Genomic DNA, 21,798 nt, shown 5'->3' on the forward strand with positions numbered 1-21,798 from the left:
ATAATGAAGAGGAGCACCCCTTTCATTCATATGCTAATGTCTTGATGGACTTGGTGAACAAAACCATGGTATAATAACTCGGGATGATGGCTCGTTGTCCCTTCAATTGACGTTTAAAAGGCACTCCTTCACACAAAGTACATCATCTGAATTTGGCTTAGGGCGAATGCCACAAAGCCCCTTTGATCTTCACTTTTTTATCACCTCTACCATAGATGGTTGGGTTGAATTTGAGTGGCAAATAACACATATTCTTGGTGGGTATCTACAAAATTGTATACACTGGTGGGGAAGTGATTGCATAAAATTTTACAAGGAGTGCAAATCGGCCTGAGTATTTAGAATATCAAGTTAGGAGTAGCGGTTGGATGGTAATTTAGTTCTTTCAATAATAACTAAACAATCAAATAAATAACATCTAAAATCTTGAAAATAGCCACTACGCATCAATTACTAGTTTGAATAAATATAACACAATTCATATCTATTTTATTTGAATCTCTTCGTTTGTACACAGTAGCATTCCCGGTTAGCCTTTTACTCTTTGCCTTACCTAAATTTTCTTAGAACTTGTTTGCTTTTAATGCTTTACATCAATTATACTTCTCATTTTTTTTACCGCGTAAAACAACATTAACAATGTTAACCAACATAAAAAAATAATGCCATAGGTGAACATTATTAAGGGCAACATCGAACGCATTAAACATTGCCAAAGACAATGTCGAATGCATCCAATTATAATGCATATTCCTAATTACATTATATATCATATTTTATAAAATGATTGAAATGATTAATTAAATTGCATTTCTTACTTCCGATATTGTTTTTTGGTTGAACTAAGACTACAGATCGTACCGTCTTTTTTTTTTTTTGTCAATAAATCATAAGTTAAATCAAATCATAAATCTCCTTTTTTTCAAACATGAAATTTGTTTGTCCAATCTCCTTCTCACTTCTTTTGATTCGAGCAATCAATTCAACCTCATTTTTGCCTCCAATTCTAGCAAATAAATCGTACGAACTATCACAACCCGGCTTAGAAGCTTAAGTTTATGAGAGGGGACTAGACGATCAGACGAATATCATAGCTTTCAATAACAATAATTACTCAATAAACTAATATTCAAATATAATTGTTCATGAAACCTTTCTTAACAATTTTTACGCCAAAACAAATTCCAATTTAAAAATAGGCTAAAACAATTTTTATCTATTTCAGTTGACTCATTTCTTCTATTCACGAAACCTTCACGATTAGTCATTTCATCAATAGGGAGTTTACATGAAAAGTTTAATTTAATAATTTTGAGTTTTTAATAACAAACTTAGTAGTTAATTATAGTTTATAGTTTATCAATAAAATCTGCATATAAGTAGTTAAACTAATTTATCTATTCATTGAACATACATATAAATATTTAATAGAACAACATCAAGCTTTTATCTCACTATGTGGGGTCGGCTATATGAATCCTTTTTCTCCATTGTGTTCTATTAAGAGTCAAATTTTCATTTAAATCTAATAAAGAAAGTTCATTTCTAATATTTTTTAACTAAGTCTTTTTAGGTCTACCTCTACCTTTTTTAACATAAGTCAAATCTAATACATTTACTTTCCTAACTAGGTCATCAGAAGGCCTCCATTTTAAGTGGCCAAACCATCTAAGTCGACTCTCTCTAATCTTATCTTCCATTGGAACTACTCCAATATTTTCACATATATGCTCATTTTGTAGCCTGTCTCTATGAGCAAAACCATTCATCCACCTGAGCATCCTTATCTCTGCAACACTTAACTTAATATTACACTTCTCTTTTAATTGCCAACATTCTATACCATAAAACATTGCACGTCTCATCACATCTTATAGAATTTTCCCTTAAATTTGAGGGGGAAATTTTTATCACACAACATGCCTGATGCATTCCTCCACTTCAACCGTCCAACTTGAATTCTACTAATAATATTCTCATCTACACATCACTATGAACAATAAACCCAACATATAATATTTAATATGAATTTAAATATTACAATTTGTTGATTGATAAAACATTCTTTAAAATTTTCATTTCTTTTAAGTTTTACTCTTTTAATATTTCATTTTTTACAGGAACACCGTTTAAATTTTATATTAATGAGGGTACAACTATTTTCATTTTTGTTATTTTTTTTTCATTTATCTTGGACAGGTATGTCGCATTCCCAACCAATTCCATAAAGAGGTGAACTCTTGTCTTTGCATGCATTTACCTTATCCATTTCAACAATTTTCTATTTCCTTATAGGAGTTCATTGTATTCATTTCATTTCCTTTTCATACACATATCAATTTATATCAGTTTTGACATTACATACATACCATATTATTAACTATGATTATTTAGTTTTACGTCATTTAATGTATGGTAGTTCCTGTAGAATTCCACGTCTACATACATTATATAATATGAAATAGTTGCATTGAACAAAATAAAAAAAAATGTTAATGGTATAAAATAAATATAATAACCCATTTCACTGTTTTTTGTGCAGAAATTATTCCAAATTCCTTCGGTTCTTAAGTGGCTTATTTAATGCAACACCTAAGGTCACGTACATAATTACATGAATATGCATAATGATCTTAAAATTATACTTTCATTAACTTCAAATTAATTCTCCATTAACATATATAATTCTTACCTAAGCTTTTACTTAGAACTTTTGTTGGCTTCTGTATTTTGCCTCAGCTTAATTTCCCCACTATTCAAAATAAAAGATTTAACTTGGAGAATTTAAATATTGTCAAAACAATATCATATGTTTCATACATTTTTAAAGATAGCGTGAATATCTCAAATAAAATTTTCTTTTTGTCAAATCAAGGCTTCTCATGCAGTGGGATAAATGCTTGATATTGTTGTTATCAAATCAAAGCTTTCTCCGACTTTACTTATTCTTGTGTAAGATTTAAGAATAGTAGATTAAGAAAAAAATCACACAACATAAATTTTTCCTTCTAATTTGAACAGAAATTACTTACTCTTTCACTGTCATTGAAATGGAAATTCACCTTCCTCTTTCTTCTTCATTTCGTCAAGCATATAGATTATTTAACAAACTTCAAAAATACAAAAACTATCCTTCTTCTTCAACTTTCTCTTTTACAATGTCTCTCTCTTTCTCTTCTTCTGACTTTTCTCCCAAAATGAGCAAAATCGGTCATTTACCCATGCATGGAGTCGCGTCGATCACTATTCGCTTGCAATCGTTCGCTTCGCTTTGCCCCAGCCTGCTCGCTCATGCGGTTTAGCTGCTCGTTTGCTTGCCCGATCATTATCGCACTCGCCTGCTCGTCTTGATGGATTCACTACAGAACCGGTTCGACGGAATTGATCCGTTTAGATATTACTCGAACTCCCCTATTTCCTCTCTTGATTTTAGTTCCAACAAACAGATCAACTTCCTAATCTTCTCCTTCTTCAATTTCCGTAACACAGAATGGAATAGGTCATTCCCTCTTTTTCCCTATCTTCGATCAAAGCTGCTAAACAGCCCTGAACCAGCCAAATGCTCCTCTACCTTCACGTCTGTCTTCACTTGCTCGTAGTTGAATACCTCTTCTCCTTCTTCATCTTGGTCGAACACTTCATTGTTCAAATCCGAACAACCCTCTTTTTTTTCCGATTGAAGCACATAAATCCTTCACCTTCATCTTCAACTTTGCTGATTGTGATCTGCTCCATTGAACTTCAGAACCCGTCCAAATCCATGCTAGCGAATTACGGAGGAACAAGGGTCAGATTTCAACTTGGCTGTTGATGTGCCAAAGGAGCAAATTAGAATATAGGAAGAGGATCTGGTTTGAACAGCAAATTAAAGGCCAAAACCTGAGAGAGGTTTTCTACATCATAAAGTAATACTCAAGGTTCTTTAAGTTGATTTATAGAACTGTAGAAAACCTCCAGAAAATTTTATTAAGTTCTAATCCTCTTTTAGTTTCTTAATCATGGACCTTGGTTCCTATTAAGGAGTAGGTTTGGATCATCTTAATAACCTATGTCCAATGGATTAGTCGAGACTTGTATTTCCATCTATGTTTTGGTACAATGTTGCTATTCTTTTGAGTTAGCTTATTTTTTATATATCCTAATTGATTTAGTTTCATCTCCAGTCTCTACTCTAACTTGGATTACATGGATTTGCTTATTGTTATAAAAATGCAGACAATCATTAAAAGTTACTAGAACAACATCTTCAAGTCCATTGATTAAACCAAAGTCTCTTACTTTTCTGAATGGAAACAAAAAGTATGAGCCAGTATCTAATACGAATGATTGTATTTGTGCTTGATCTTTAAGCTTTTGTCCGAGATGAAAGATTGATAGATTTCCTTGCCATTATTGATTTTGTTTGTTTACTTTTTGTTGAACATGATTGGTAATTTTACTGATTGGTGAGTATTCCTACTTTTTAATCTTTCTTTTTTATCTCCTCCTTTATCAGGATAGAATTAAGAGATGAATACAGACTAGAAAATCGGAGAGCTTTTGGAAATATCTGGTCGGATATGATTTATGGAGTAACTTTATTCATTCTAATTTACGCAAATAAAAGCAAAGTAAGTTAGCAGATTGGTTAGCTTGTCAATTCCTTTTTTTTTTAATTAGCATGAATTGTATTCTTAAAATTGTTGAAAAGGTTTCCTTTTTCTTTTTTTAAATTGTCATTAACATTATTGTTGTATGTGCTGCACCGACAATTTCGTCCACTTTTATTGATTGACATTATTTGGATTTCCATTTGAATTTCAAGAGTGAGAATATTTGAAGCAATTCATTCAACAACTTTAAGTTCAGTTAAAAATCTTATCTTTTTGTTTTCATACATTATAGTTATTCTACTCTAGCCTAGGGTCCTTTGAGGCTTTTTAGAAAACCGGGCAATTAAGATGCTTAAATCCTAGAAGTAAATTATATATTCTTCATTGACCCAAACTAGCTTTTTTAATTGATGCTGGGCTTAGTGGGAGGGCTTCTTGCTTAGGGTTGTTGTCGTGGGCGGCTCCATCATTTCTCCCTATTGTGCTTTTCTTGCTGGTTTGCTAATTAATGGCTATGGTTTTACTCCCTGACTATGTTGCCTTGGTTAGAGAGAGAGACTCTGAGATTACAAAATTCTGTTATTTTGAAATCTCTATTTTCGCGGCTTCGTCGTCGGCTCAATGACGACGAACAGTTGTCGGCCACCAGCGGCCGTCGGCGGGATGGATGATCGTCGTTCAACAGGACGTGCTATCTTTAGAGGAGCTCGAGATGTTTCATCGTCACCACCGGCATTTGGAGATGATAGATCGTTGGTTTTTAATGGTTTAAAAAATGGTGCTATGGGGAACAAACCTTTAACCATTAATGAAGGAGGTCAAATGATGAAGAAACAATTTCTGGAAGTACCTGGTAAGGGGAAAGGTAAAATCATAGAAGAGACTATGGAGAAGACGGGATGGCCAGTAAAGTTACTTAATGAGAAGAATAATTCTATGGTGTCTAGAGCCTATCTGAGAACAATCATATGGAAGATGGTTTGTTGAATGAAGACAATGATAACTTGAATTCACTGGTGAAGGAGTCCACGAAAGTTAATGAATTGGTTCACCCTGGAATGAGGGAAGGTAATACAGATGATGTTAGTAAGAAGAAATCAGATCTGGAAGAAGTCTGGGTATGCACTTGTTGACCCTAATATTAGTGTCGGATCGAGTCGATCGCGCAAGGAGGGTTTCAAAAGCGAAAGAGCTCGAAATCGCGCAAAAACTCACCCGACGCGTGTCGACCGAAAAAACCAAAATCGTCGAAATCGCGAAACGGACAACGCCGATGCGTCCGGAGCAACGAAAATAGTTAAGATCGACACCCATATTGGTGGGGGTCGTCGGTCGGCGAAAAATTAAATTTTTGGGTGCGCGAATCGAGACAGCGACTTGTGCGAGCGGCGACGCGACGATCATCTCGATGCAAGATTAAAAATTTATTTTTATTTTTGTGCAATATAATTAAAAAAAAATTTAGAAAAAAAGAGGGAGAGAGAGCTTTTTAAATAAAAAAATGAATTTTCTTTAAATAAAAATACCTAAACTACCCCTCACTCCCTCATACACTCTCATGATCGAACCCCTCTCCCCATTTCACGACATTTCCACGCCTAAGGAGCCGCCCCCTCTCCTCCTTTGCGATTCTTCTTGACGCCAAAGCCGCCGGCCTCTCTTCTCCCTCCAAGCTCAAGGTGATCTCTTCTCCTCCTTCCTCCTCCATTATTTTTCTCTCCCTCTTCTTCTTCTTCCTTCCCTCTTCTTCCCCTTCTCCATTTTTCTTTTTCTTTCATCTTTCCTCCATATTCCCCATCACTTTCTTCCATTTTCTTCCTCTACTCTCTTCTCCTTCCTCTCCTTCATCTTCTTCTTCCTCCTCCAACCTCTCTTTCTCAAGACATACACCAAACCCTAACCCTAATTCTTCATATCTCCACATCCACTCACCAAACCACCCACATCCCTTCACAAAAAATGTTCCTACACATATCCTACACCCATCCAATAAAAATATTTCACCATCCCTCACTTTCTCTCTCTAACCTAGAGAGAGAAAATTTTCTCTCTAGAATGAGAGTGAAATCTCTTCATGAATGGCTCCATCTCCACTCCAAGTATCTTTCCTCTCCACCATACCTCAAAATTCCTTCCCTAGAGAAAAACATTACTCTCTTTCTCTCTCCAAAATTGAGAAGAGAGGGATTTTCTCTCTCTAAATCACTCCTGTCACTTCCTTACACCTCATAAACCCTCTCTACGCAAATTCCCTTCAAATTCCATCTTTCCCTCCCTTTCTCTCTAGAAAGAGAGTTTCCTTCTCTTTTTCTCTCTCCAAAAATTAGAGAAAGAGAGATTTTCTCTCTCTAACCTCATTCCCCCAATTTCCTACACACCCTAAACCTCTTCCACCAAAAATCCTCTCTTTCCCTCTCTTTCTCTCTCTAGAAAGAGAGCTCTATTCCTTTTTTTTTTCTCTACACTTTGTTTTAAATATAAAAGGGGTATGTGATTAATTTTATTGCACAAATAATAAAAAAAAAATTAAATTGTACATTGCAGGTTCCTACGTTGCCGTCATCCGCCGTCGCCGCCTCGATTACTGCGTACCCAAGGTAAAAACTAGTATTTTACATTTCTGTGCATGAAATAAGTACTCGTGACCGCTTTTTTTAGCGGACGAGGAAACTTAAGTACCCGTGACGCTCTAGCGAGCGGAGAAATTCGTATGCATGAAACTTAAGTACCCGTAACCGCTTTTTTTAGCGGGCGGGGAAATTTGTTATTCGTAGAAAAATTATTTAATTAAGTACCTGTCACTGTTTTTAGACGGGGAAAATGCTATACTTTAAATATGTGCTCAAAGATCCTGTGACCGCTTTTGTTAGCTAGCGGGGATTGGAACTGTGGCCGCGGTGTCACCTGACACCTACCGTGACTGCCTTTCTTGGCAAGGGGGAAGGCCTTACACACTCCGATGCAGCCCCCTACGCGGGGACGATGCTGGAGTGCTGCTAAAATTTTTAGCAAAACTTATAACTTAGAAAATAAAAAAAAAAATTAAAATCCACTTAAAAGTTTTAAGTTAAAAAAAATAAAATATACGACACCCTAGGCTCCCGACACTGGAAAACAAATACAAAAGAAATATAAATCAATGTGAAATGCAACATACAGTGAGTCTTCAAGCGAATTAGTTGTTCGCCAATAGATAGGAATCATGCCCCTTCCTCCTAACTCTTGACTTGCACACCTAGGTCCCTCTCCACAAACTCCTTACAGAAATGGGATGAGAAGAAATGAGTTGAAACCCCCTCCTATTTATAACATTGAGTTTGAATTATTCGTGGGCCCCACTAGCCTAGGATCCCTTGCTACAAGACAGGGAATGTACACCTGTGGGCCCCACCAGCCTAGGATCCTTTGCTAAAGGATGGAGAAGGTACACCTGCGGGCCCCATCTACATAGTATCCTAAGATGCCATTTCGAGACTCTAGCATTGGATTCTTAGAGTATTCACTAGCAGGTGAAATACGAACGTAAATACGAGTTTAAATACAAGTGAATACGACTGATAATTATCTTAAAAAAGGAGGGGATAAAAGTAAAAAGAAAAATTACCTTTCCTACAAAATGCTTGTGATTGTAGACACGTAGGAATCCCCGCACATCCCCGGTAATTTTCTGATTGAACCCCTTGTGATAAAAAAATGTTCGTCACATTGCAAGTTATGGGTGCTCTAACTAGCGTGCGCGCCAGCTGTTAAGGTTAGGTCGCTCGTACAGCCCGTGAACATACGTCTTCAAAAAGAAACAAATCTGCGCACTTTTATGTGTCATGGGTTGTACGACCCCTAATTAAAGTAGGCGCATCACCACTGGAAAGTAAGTCGCCTACGAGCAAAGTAGGAGATTCGTTAGTGCACTACAATGCCCCTACAGAAAATAATAAGTAGTGCACGATAGTCTACCTGTACAAAGCAGCAAACAATTCAATCCATAAGCTGCTACAACCCGCCACCGGATCTGCAACATTTATGCAAGCAGACAGAAGGCGTCTACAACCTACAACTCATCGCCACCAGATCCGCAATACTCGTACTAGCGGACAGAAGGCGTGTACAAGCTCTCAAGTGAAAAGTTGTGTGCATTATAATGACAATTACCTACACAACTATAATTATTTCAAAATATCCCCGCACAAGTGCACCGTAGCTTGTATACACATAGATACACAAAAGGGTATGTCAAATCAATGAAATTCTAAAGCACCCGCATGGGCCCCGACGAGCGTGTTATTGGTACACACGTGACGCCTAGGGATACTGCGCGGGTCAACAAGTGAATTTAAGTCCGAATCTGATCCTTCTATACGGATCAATAGAAGTCGACAGGGTTCAGACCATCAAACAAATATAGCCGGTTGTGGCGACCAGTGTATTTGTTTTATGTTTTAATACATTCATGTTAGGCATTCAAGGCCTATAATCTAGAGAATTCACAAACAAAAACATAAAGCCTACAAGAAATCCGATCCTCGATCAACAGCTTGGCCGAGTTGACAAGGTTCAATCAAATAAATAGAATTGACCCCAAACATCCCGATGATGGCCGTGTTGAATGTGAATCTCAACCGGAGGGGTTAATCTCTCAGATATTTCAAAATGTCCTAAAGTTTCTACAAAGTCCAAATTTCACAAAAATTCAAAAAATCATCAAGCTCTAAGATATTTAAAAATTGAAACAAATCATTTATCGCTTAAAGCAAAATCCATCCACCATCCGCAACAGTTTGTCGGGGTGGACAAATCAAAATTTACTTCAGCTCACAAAAGAGCTAAATACCTAGTCGAAAGTATTACTAGGATCCATTCTCAAACAATCTTCTGCTAGTAAGGACGTGGTACGTGTCCTCTAACCAGCAGTTTCGCCGCCAAATGGCACTGCAGGTAAACAGTTATGACCCGGGACCCTCTGAACCGAGTGGTTTTGTCACCAAATGGTACCACGAAATACCGGTTATGGCCAGCGCCGTTACGTTCCTTAATGACATCAAATCCTTGAGATATGAATCAATAGGATATGATTGATAGGGCACAAAGCCCTCTGTTAGGTGAGGTGGATTTAAAATTTTCCCCTTAGGCAAATACCCATCCCAGGTCTACAAGGTCCCCTTGGACGAAGCAACCCATAGCTGCCGACAAGGATCTTTCTGTCGGGTTGGGTCGACTACCTCCTCTGACTAAGTAGACTAGGGACCACGATGGCCCGGGACGACGGTACCATGGGATCTTGATCGGGTCCATCATCTATTCCCCCACCATCCGCTTTAAGTGCAAAATGGTGAAATTTCTATTTTAAATATCGAATTTCCCAAATTCCCAAACTTCCAACATTTTCAAATACCAATACTCAATGCCGCTACTATATGCCAGATAACACATATTTTATACGTATCTGATTGACGACTAGCCTTAATCGAAAGTTCTCTCTCGTGATCGGGAGAGGTAATTAACTATAGGGGCTTGCGCCTATAGGAAACTAGAACTCAGATCATAAAGTCCTCACAAAATGAGGACGAAATCTCTGGGTAGTGTCTTATCTACAAACCCATCTGCCTTCCAAAATTTACCCCGGAACTTAATTCTGTTAAAACTCCCTCGCCGAATAAAAAGAAAAGCGAGCGGAGCCCGGGGCCGAATTTTCGTAGCCCACAGATTTGTGGTGACTCCGCTAGGGATTGGTTTCTCTTTCCATCTTTTTCTTGTCGTATATTTAAGCTATAGTAGCAGCAAAATTTGATGAGTTAAAAGTTAAATGTCTTTTTAATTAAACTCATTAAAAATTCTCTAAAAAAGTATTTTGAAATTATAAGGAATATATGTTTATCATTTCGTTCTGTCGAGTCCTTGTGCTTTGAAAGTATGGGGGAATATATCAGATCTTGATTACTAATCGCCATCTTTCATTTTATGCAGAATGGACCTCCAGAACACTCCTTTCACCGTTCAACTAGGAAGTGGTGCCAACATCCAACTAGCAAATGCTATCATTAACACGGGAAACTCTGGAGCCACCATTCAATTTGGTGGGCTATAGTTCTCCGTAGCTACTGCGAGTGCTGCTGCCGTTCCAGTATACGGCATTGATTCTGAAAAGCCTTCTAGGAGGCCTTATGCTGCTGATGTTGCTGCGCATCGCGTGCATCCTCCACCACGACGAGCTCAGCCAACCCATGTTGTTACTGCAAATGAGTTCCCCCAGAAGAGGGTCTCAGTCTTTAAAAGGCTAATGAATTCTGAAATCCCGACAACAAGAAGGGTCATAGCCGGGAAACAAATTTCTGTGATTCCTACTGCTACCACCACTCTGCCAACTGGGATATCTATGCCTGGAAGGAATGATGCTGAGGCCTCCTCATCTGGAGGAAGGCCATCAAGAAGACAGAGGAGAAGGATGAATGCAGAGCTGCGAGCTCAACAGATGCTACAAGTCCACCCATCCACACTACCTGCTCAAGAACCAGAAGCGAGTGTTCCTACCCAGAATAAGTTTAAGAATTTGAAATGGGTAAAACAGAACAGCTCTACTGGTGAACTTAAACAATCATTTTGGGAGAAACAACCCCAAGCCCTTGCTCCTCAAAAGAAGAAAGAACCCGAGACTTTGTCCGCCAAAGTGCACAGGGTCCTGAAAACAATGAAAGAAAAGGGTTTGATGAAAAAGTACCAAAGGCCAATGGTTATTGAGGCTAGAAGATCTCCACCAAGAGAGTTTCCACCTTTGGTGGCTCGAGAAAAATTTAAGTCAACTTCGCAGGAAGCACATCGGGGTGTGACATTTGGACAACGTGTCCAAGAATCCGCCGTCGAAAGGGCCCAGCGAAAGGACAAACAAGTTTGGAGGTCAAGACCATATGAAAGAAGAGCACTTGACAAACAAACAAGTACGGGCGTGACATCTGGTGCAGCCTCCCAGAGATCCGCCCCCATTAATAGAAGTCATCAAAAATGGGTCCCTAAGAAGGTCCCAATTGATCATTCCTTTGATGGTCGACACCCCGGAGAATCCTCCAGGGGATCCCATCATCAACAAACTGCATCATCCCAAGAAGAAACTAACTTCGATCGCAGCCCGCGGATCGAAGAGTTTTTTTATACCAAGTAATGAACCGGAGATTCAGTGGAGACGCCGCTCGGAGATCCGTACATAAGAAGATGATGATGAAGATGATGAAGAGACCATGGGAGTTGAAGTGGTCTATATGGTGGAACATGATGATGAGCGACCGCCTTTGCGGGTATACCAGCGGCAATATGGGGCTGGATCCACTGCCGGTAGAGATGCTGACTCCTCGGAGAATGAAGAAGAGGAGGAATTCGAAGAAAATCCTTTGTTCCCTGATGCTACCACACTAGCAGAGGCACAAAGGCAGATGCATCGTCAGATGAAGGCGAAGGATAAAGAAATTGCTCAGTTAAATGCCAAAATGACTGAGATGATGATGCAGAGAAATATCACTGCTAATCCTACACCTGCTCAACAAACCAATCAAGCACGGGATGCGAACGCAGCGATAGTTTTAGTTTGTCGAAAGTATGACATCTCTTTACTAGTTTACTAACATCACGCTTAAGACTAGGCCAGAAAAATCTATGCTCGACCGCAGCGATAGTTTTAGTTTGTTGAAAGTGTCCTGCTAAACCTCCCGCGTATAATTCCAAATGAGGAAATCTCTAAGTGAGGTGTTGGGAATGCAAAGTTTTTGGGACTTAAATAGATATTTGTCTTCCAAGAAGAAATCATCAATTATGCATTCACTTCCATTGGTCAATAATGTGTATGTTTCTTTAAAGTCAGGGCAATCCATATAATTTTCTTTAACTTGTTCAAATCCAATCACTTCTGCCCTCATTTCTTTAGTTATAATTATCCGACGGCTTAAGGCATCTTGCTACCTTATTTTTAGATTCGACCTTATGCCTGATTTTATAAGTATACTCTTGAAGGAATTCAACCCAACAACCATGTCGGGCATTGAGTTTCTTTTGGAAATTGATGCATTACAATGCTTCGTGGTAAAAAAGATAACAAATTCTTGTGGAAGTAGGTAATGTCTCCAATATCTAAGGGACTAAATGATGACGTGAAATTTCTTATCATAGGTAGAGTATCGTTGCCTAATGTCATTTAATTTTTCACTAAATTTTGCAATAAGGTGTCCCACTTAAGATAAGACTCCGCCTATACCGATACTAGAGGCGTCACAAGTTACTTAAAAAATTATGGAAAAATCAGGTAGACATATAATTAGGGCCTCTACCATTCTTTTCTTTATTTCCTCAAAAGCTTTAGAGGCAGGAACAGTCCAATGAAATTTTCCATTTTTCAGACAATCAGTTATGGGGGCTACGATGGTGCTAAAATTCCGAATAAACTTCTGATAGAAAGTGGTCAATCCATAAAAACTCCAAATATCTCTGAGATTTCTAGGTTCAGGTCGCTCATTAATTTCTCGCACATTCTCATGGTCAGCAGAGATGCCTTGGGAGGATATGATAAATCCGAGAAAAGTCACATTATTAGTGAGGAACATACCCTTCTTAGGATTAGCATACAATTGTTTTATCCTCAAAACTTCACAAACTTGCTTCAGGTGATCTAGGTGTTGATCCATCGAATTACTATAGATTAATATATATATATATTTTTTTTCAATCTGACTTCTGAAAATAAACTATAGATTAATATATCATCAAAGTAAACTACTACAAATTATTCTAGGAAGGGTATGAGGACTTGGGTCATAACTCTCATAAACGTATTTGGTGTGTTACTCAGACCAAAAGGCATAATCGTCCATTTGTATAACCCATCCTTAGTTTTAAAAGCAGTTTTTCATTCGTCTCCAACACGGATTCTAATTTGGTGATAGCCACTCTTGAGGTCAATCTTAGAAAATAGGTTGGCTCCAATCATCTTATCTAACATGCCATCTAGATGAGGAGTAAGGAAATGATACTTGACTGTGATTTTATTGATAGTGCGGCTATCAACACATATTCTCCATGATCCATCCTTCTTGGGGGTCAAGAGTGCAGGGACAACACACGGACTAAGGCTTTCCTAATAAAACTACGTTGCAGTAACTCATCTACCTGTCTCTTAAGTTCAGCATGCTCCATGGGTTCATGCGATAGTGTGGAAGGATGGGCAGGGATGCTCTAGGTACTAAATCTGTGACATGTTGGATGTCCCTTAGAGGTGGGAGTTGGTTGGGCAAATCTTTTGGGAAATCGTTAGCAAAGGTTTCAAGGATGATTTGACCTCTTCTGGGATAGGTTCTTCCAGATTCGCACTCGCTTCCCGGGCTACTAAGGCATATACGGGCAAACCTAACCCTAGTTCAGTGTCCAGGTCTTTGGCGGTTAACATATTTAGTCCTATGATAGGTTTAAGGGGAGTGGATTTTACATCATCCTTGGTAGACTTAGGTTGGGAGGGTAAGAGCTTAATCTTCTTACCATTGTGCTCGAACATGCAGGTGTTAGATCTCCCATATATATGAACGTCGTTATAAAAAAGAAGGGGTGACCAAGGATGATCTGAACAACATCCATGGTTAAAACGTCGCACCATATCTTTTCCCTGTATCCCACAAACTCAATGGGGATAAGTGATGGGGACATCACATCATGGAAAGTATATCAGAGACGTGGCCGATAATCTACAGTCACGATCGCACCGATCTATTTTTGATTCATTATATGTTTTTGTTTTATTTGTTTGCATTATATATTTATTTTATTTGTATTTTTTGTTTATACCCTTACTTAAGAGTCTGATCATATGTAAGCCCTAGGGGCAATGTTGTCTTTTAGTTCCCTTTCATTATATCAGGCTATTTATAAGCCCCTTATGTCTCTTTTCAAGTTAATGAAGAATTATAATGAAAATTTATGCAACTTTGTGTTTCATGAGAGCTTGAGAGCTTTGGAGAGAAATCCCTATGAGAGGGTAAATGGATCACCCACCAACCTTGGAAGCGTCTGGGTTCGTGGCTCTTTTCTACCTTGATCTTCTCTTCTTCTTCCTTTCCCCTCCCTTCCACCGTACGGCCAAGGCCTTTCTCCCAAAGCCGCCGGCCACCTCCACTCATCCTCACCGTCGGTCAACCCTAAGCCCACATCCCACCTCTCGGCCAAGCTTCACACCACAACCCCCCCCCCCCCCCCCCCCCCCCCCCCCCTCCCTATTCGGCTAGCACCCAATCATCCTCATCTCCAAACCACCCAAGTTCCCACCCCAATCCTAGCCAACCCTCCAGTTTACCCCCTCCCCCTTTGCCTCCAAAATTCAAAACCCCTCATCTTTACTTTCCTTCAATACATAATCTCTTTTGGGAAAGTCTTGATTTCAATTATTCAATCAATTTTTAAATATTTTCTAAAATAAAATTCTATTTTAGGAAAGTTCTTCAAATCAAATCCAAATCAATTTTGAATTGGATTGGAATTAAATCCTCCTTAATTTGGGATTCCCAATTAAGCAAATACTAAATCTCATTCCATAAACCCCCATTAGGGAAACGATTACCTAATTTTCCTCCATCCTCCACCTTTTAAATCTGAACTATATTTCCCCATCTCCCTCTCTAACCTAGCCAGCCCTCCCCTAACCCTAACTCCACCAAAATCTGAACCTAAACTCTCCTAAGCCTCCTACCTTGGCCGACCACCCTCCCATCCCTCCTTCCACTTGGATTCCTTGGAGAAACTTCTTTCTCTCAAGGGGAATCCTCAAGGACAGCAAAGGGCATCTTCCACAATACTTCAATGCCACGTATCTTGTGCATGGCAAATCCTGAACTCGACTCCGGCTTCGTCTACAATGAACAAGGCTTCATCGACATCCTCCAATCACCTTTCTTCGACATCAATCCGGAGGTAGATAATTCCATCAAGGAATACTTGGGGCGTATTATATTCACTCTTTCGGAAGCCATCGAAGAACAACTTTTCACCATTCAGTGGAAAATCACCGTCCTGCCAAGACAAGGGTGAACTCTTTCCCCCTCAATTTCCTTCATATTCTCCTTCGATTGTGGTTGTGTATCAAGCATAAGGAATCGTGCAAAGTTCTCTGCCAAAGCTTAGTAAACGTAGGGAATGAGTATAGGACTTCTATGCATCTAATCTCTTTGTTAATCTAGGGATGTTATTGGAAATCCCCTATATTTGCTTATGTTGAATTTTATAATTATTTTGTGATCTTAACTATTAGTGTGTGACTTGGCCTAAACTAAGGCACTCATTTATTGTTTTCCATTTTCGTTAAGTGGCTAACATTTAATTCTTGTTGCCCTTATTTGAAAGCATGTAAATTCTTGTATCTATCATTTAAAGCATTCATAGTTCTACATCAATAAGACTCCTTTCTTTCACTTCCAAGGCGGTCGAGTTGATCCAAGCGGCCTTATATGGGTTCGAGTGCAGAGTTGTTTTCAAGTGTAGCTTATAAATCATAGTGGACGGAATAGCGTTAATGCAGCTTCCACTATCGATGATAACCTTACAGTTCTTGTCACCGATTTTGGTGAAAGTATGGAAGATGGAAGTTTTACGCCAATCGTCACTCAGTTTAGGTTGTTATAACAGTAGGGATCTCAGGGTGGTCCTTCATTAACTTGAGCCTCTTTGACATAGAGAGAATCAAGTCTAGAAGGGGTATAAATTGTGGGATTTCCTAAACGTTCGATGTTGTCAAGTCGTTCTCCAGCTTGTCGCTTAAAGTCAGCTAAATCACCATGTGTATCTCGTAGTTGTTGGGTAACGGTACCTAACTGACCTACAATAAAGTCTAAACTGTGATGAATCTGTTCCGGGTCCATTAAGGTAAGCTAGGTGACAACTAGGGATGCTAAGGAATAAAGAACAACACCTATACCTATATGCCAAAACACCTAAGGCTTACTAAATGATGTTGAGATGTAGGGACAACAAACAACAATAATGTAAATGTTTTGTGCGGAGGTGAATGCAGGCTAAGACGTCTAGGGAATGTGTATGAAGGGGATCCTAAAATGAAATAGCATGCAACCATGCTTTGATGCCAATATGATGTAAAACAAACTAGGAATTGCTTAGAAATTAATAAAATATGCTATAAGTAACAATAAACTAATGTTTCACCATATGGGATTTAAGAATTTAAGGATATCAAAATTGTTATGATAATCGGTTACACAATAGAAGAACAAGAACTTAAAATAACTTCAAACGTAAACATAAACTTAAATGTTGTAAACTTTTAAATCCATCACATAACATCTAGAATAGTCACCTCAAGTTTCCCTCACTCACGCTCTTTGAAGGGATTTAGCGGAAAGAAGATGCCACCATTCTTAGCGATGCCACCAAAAGTGATAGGACAACAAGGGTCTTGACCCATAGGAAGGTAGACGGAGGAGGAGACGCGGGTGGATGTCTGACGATTTGCCACTGTCCGGAGGGTAGTTGTTCGTCGATAGTCTCATCTAAGTGGAATAGGATACGATCGACGTAATCGTCGATGGTGTCTTCTATCTCCCAGTCGGGGTCGAAGAATGACGATTGAAGAATATCTATCAGCCCTTGAGAATTGTATGCGAAGCCGTGATCTACTTCAGGATCGGCCATCCACTTGCAAGAGGAGTGGGAGATGATGTGTGTCTTCTCCTTCTCTTGGAATACTATTCATGAGGGGATAAAATCCAAGAGGAAAGAAGAGTGAGGGAGGTGGAGGCCTAGGAGGGGAAGGGACTTATTTTGTGAAATTAGGGTTAGGGTTTCCAATAGGGTAAGGTACAAAAATCTGAAATTAATTTCAGATTTAGTAAAATAGAAAAGGAGATTTGGAATTTGAAATTTGAAGTTCAAATTCAAGTGGATGGAAATTGAGGTGGAGAGAGGAGAGAGGCTAGGAGGGGGGCGGTGACATGCATGGTGAAAAGGAGAGGATTGGGAGGGAACTTAATGCTTCCTAATTCATGGGTCTAATTTAGGGAAAGGATAATTTAATCCAATCTAATTTAAAATTAAATTAGATTCAGATTTAGGAACATTTCTAATTTAGATTTAGTTAATTTAGGAAGGTATTTGAAATTCAAATTTGAATTTCAAAATTTAATTGATTATTTTCCAAATCATTTAGGATAATTTAGGTAACTAATAATGATGATTGAAATCACCATTAAGGAGAAAAGGAGGTGGGGTTGCCGGCAGTGGGGCTTGGGAAATGGGCTTGGCCGGCAGTTGAGGGGGCTGGGTCGGCAGCTATGGATGGGGATAGGGTAATGGGCTGACGGGTAGGATGGTGGTTGGAGGGGTTCGGCGGTTGGAGCAAGGGGAGGAACATCTAATCTAATTTAAAATTAAATTAGATTCAGATTTAGGAACATTTCTAATTTAGATTTAGTTAATTTAGGAAGGTATTTGAAATTCAAATTTGAATTTCAAAATTTAATTGATTCTTTTCCAAATCATTTAGGATAATTTAGGTAACTAATAATGATGATTGAAATCACCATTAAGGAGAAAAAGAGGTGGGGTGGCCGGCAGTGGGGTTTGGGAAATGGGCTTGGCCGACAGTTGAGGGGGCTGGATCGGCAGCTATGGATGGGGATAGGGTAAGGGGCCGACGGGTAGGATGGTGGTTGGAGGGGTTCGGCGGTTGGAGCAAGGGGAGGAGGTGGCCGGCGGCTTAAAGCAAGGGGAAGGAGACGATCCGGCTGCTTAATGTAAGGAGAAGAACTTAAACCACGAGGCGGGGGCACTTCCGCCGATTGGTGGATGTTTCTTTGCCCACACCTTGGGATTTCACCACTCAAGAACTCACAAGTTCAAGAAAAAATCAGAATTTTCATAATTAAGCATAAACCCTAATATAAGACTAAGGACTTTATATATAGGCTTCAAAAGAAAAAAGAAAAGAAAAGACTAAGATGCCCTCAGGGCTACAACTCAAACTAACTACCCACAGGGGTAAAATAGGAAAAACTAAAATATAAAATAAACAATACATAAAATAAATCAAAAGTAAAGGCTCCTGATCGTGGCCGTCAATCTCCGCTGTCTTCTCTAATAAATGTGCCAAAATCTCCTACTGATGTCCCCATCAGTTATGCAGTTCAATTTTAGTGTATTTGAAAATTGTTAAGTTTGGTCGATTTCCAAATGTATTATAAATTCACTGTCATTGCCGCCGTTATCGTCCACCGCCATTGCCGACACCGGCTGCAGGCCACTGCTTGCCATCACCGTTGCCGCTGCCACTTGCCACTAACTACCCTCTGCAGCTGGCCACCACCATCATTTAGTTTTATAATGCATTCATTTTACCTCAAGTCAAATAAAATAAAAAAGTAATCACCTACATTTATTTTACACTCATCCAAACAATTCAAATCATTTCAAATACGTTGTATTCCTTTTGCATTGTATGTTACTTTGCATTCTTTTTTCAGCAGACCGAATGGCCCCCAAGAGATTTTCTAACTTTATTGATCTCTCAAAATCTTTGTTTTGAGGGCTAATCTTAATAGGAAAGGCATTGATAGGTGCATAATATTCTACTACTGCTGCTCACCCTTGAGAATTGCTTTAAAACTTGGAAGATGACCTACAAGTTGCACACGTCCTTTTCCTCAATAGGGTATAAATGTAAATATTATTTGAGTTTTTGTGTGGAAGTATATTTGAATACTTATTAACTGATAAATGCATTCACTTATTATCATTGGTAATAAGTGGATGATTGCTTCTCCAATAGACTAGGATACTGAGATTGAGTTGTTGTTTGCTGAATCACCAAAATTTTTTGACTAATTATGTGAAGGAATTGCTATATCTTTCTCGGCGATTGCAATTTGCTTCAGCTCGCTATAGATGACGACACCTTATGATTGAATTTACTGAAAGTACTCGATCATATCTTAATATATATTCTTATCTTATGCAAAGTTTCAAAGAATAGGCAAAACTATAGATCATGAAGTGAAATTTCTCATTATTCTAGTTCACTTTTTATCAGTAAATTACCATGGGCATAGTTAGCTCTTATAACTGTTATCTCTTATTTGCTGCAGTTCGAGATTGGGTTGATTCAAAATATATTTATATGCACTTTTTTGTATCTTCAGGTTGCTTTGCTGAAGTTTACAGGGTATAAGCTGCTAAATAATATATCAGACTCAGGGAAGGCATTTCTTATTATACTTGTTACTGACATTTTTTTGGGGTAAGATATTCAGCCATTTTGTTTTTATGCATACACACTCATATATATATATCTATATATATATACACACACACACACGATGTTTCTTTATCGTTATAAGCTAGACAACATGAACACAAATACCTCTTTGGGTATATATTAAAATATTTATAATCTCTAACTTTATAGAAAACCGGCATACTTTTTTTTAATTAACTATCTATATTATAAATAAGTTAATCATGGTATAATTAAAAGATAGAAAATGTATTTAGTTGTTGAGAATCGTATGATGATCTCATTGAATTCTCTCGCCAGGTTCTTCTATAGATACGTAAACCGAAAGTCTATAGGCTTATCACACCTAGTTATACTAAAATAGCAACAATTTAATAGAAAAAGAATTGTGGCTTTTGAAGCTAGATTTTTATGGCCATAATTAGATTTTTGTGCATCGATATGAAGAACAATCAGCCAATTGGGCAATCTGTACACTGCTTTTAAGATAAAGTTCTACGAATGATATTCCCTTCCCCCTAATTAAACGGCGGATAAGGACAACCTTCTCTTTGTAGTATTTTTTCCCCTCTTTGTAATCTTAAATTTGATGAGGATTGAATTTTGCATTGTTGGTTTTTCTCTTAGACTTATGTTATTTGATGTTGCGATGCCTTTTAATTTTTTAGAAATAATCCCCATATGAGCAAATTAGCAAGTTAAAAAACTATCGTATATGGAATAGTTTTAGGTAGATTCTAATTAGTGATGAATTGTTAAAGCTACAGATAAAGCCTTTATTGAAAGTTGATGATATGAAAAGCTTAAAAGTTAAATGTGCAATTACAGTACACCTATATGTTTAAATACTATTAAGTATAGGGTTATAAATGAGTCGAGCTGAGCTAAACTCACCATTTGCTTGACCTTGATTAATTAATTGAGTTTGAGCTCAAGCTTAAGCTTTATTCTATGAGTTCGAGCTAGCTCATTTATTATGAAAGACAAAATAATTATAATTCAAGTAATTATTATAATAAAATGATAAAAAGAATAATAAATTAGAAGAAAAATAACAAAGAATAAATTAGTATAAGAATGTGAGATGTAATTTTTAAACATTTTTAACAATTTTATACTTAAAATCCTAAATGCTAATATATATTTTTGAGTGCATTTTATATTAATATTTTTTAATTATTCAGATCGCAAGCTCACAAATTGAATCAGGGTTGGCTCAAGCATGGCTCTTTAGTTCATCGATCTCAACTCACAGTCTATTTATCAAACCGAACACAAGCCGACTTGACTCACTTACAACCCTAATTAAGTACTATTTTGGGCAAATATTTTTAGTAAATGATAATGTTGAATAAAACAATGAAGTAATCAGTGATTCATTTGATTGCTTATTCAAAGAATGATGGATCCCCACCTTAAATAAAAAAACCCTACTATTTGGTTTAGGTTTTCTTTGCCCTAAACTTGTTAAGCATGGGTAAGTCATGTGAGATAAACAATGAGATAATATTTAAGCAGAGTTAAAAGAACTTTATGGGTCAAATAGAGAAGTTAGCTGTTATTTAGAGAATTGGAAAGGAAAAGGCTTAATTTATTATGCAAAACTATCCTTATTTATAGATCTATACAAGATGTTTTAATAAATAAACAAATTACTATAGAATCATACATAATTGTCATAATGTAATCCTTCCTAAATCAGCCAACTAAATATAGAAGATCAACATGATCCAGGTGAGCCTCCCATAGATCCCCATGTTGGCCGTGGGATCAAGGACCAAGTGACGACTGAGATTTAACAGTGTGAGCCTCCCACGAATCCCCATGTTGGTCGTGGGATCAAGGACCAAGTGACGACTGAGATTTAACAATGTGATCTTGGTGAGCCTCCCACAAATTCCCATGTTGGCCGTGGGATCAAGGGCCAAGGGACGATTGAGATTTAATACT

The 21,798-nt window shown here is 37.9% G+C and overlaps 1 protein-coding gene across 4 annotated transcripts in view; it reads left to right on the forward strand.

Annotated features, from left to right (window-relative positions):
* LOC110111588 (chloroplast envelope membrane protein) overlaps positions 1–21,798 on the forward strand; it is a 52,248-nt gene that overhangs the window by 21,066 nt on the left and 9,384 nt on the right. For 2 of the 4 annotated variants that reach the window (XM_020843516.2, XM_028700567.1), the window contains 3 exons: positions 2,200–2,232; positions 4,496–4,610; positions 19,754–19,851. In XM_020843516.2, coding sequence (XP_020699175.1) covers positions 2,200–2,232; positions 4,496–4,610; positions 19,754–19,851 — 246 coding nt within the window. The remainder of the gene's footprint in view (positions 1–2,199; positions 2,233–4,495; positions 4,611–19,753; positions 19,852–21,798) is intronic. The other 2 variants (XM_020843518.2, XM_020843519.2) reach the window with 1 other exon arrangement.

Source organism: Dendrobium catenatum, unplaced genomic scaffold, assembly GCF_001605985.2.
Source record: "Dendrobium catenatum unplaced genomic scaffold, ASM160598v2 fragScaff_scaffold_1557, whole genome shotgun sequence".
NCBI classification, from domain to species: domain Eukaryota; kingdom Viridiplantae; phylum Streptophyta; class Magnoliopsida; order Asparagales; family Orchidaceae; genus Dendrobium; species Dendrobium catenatum.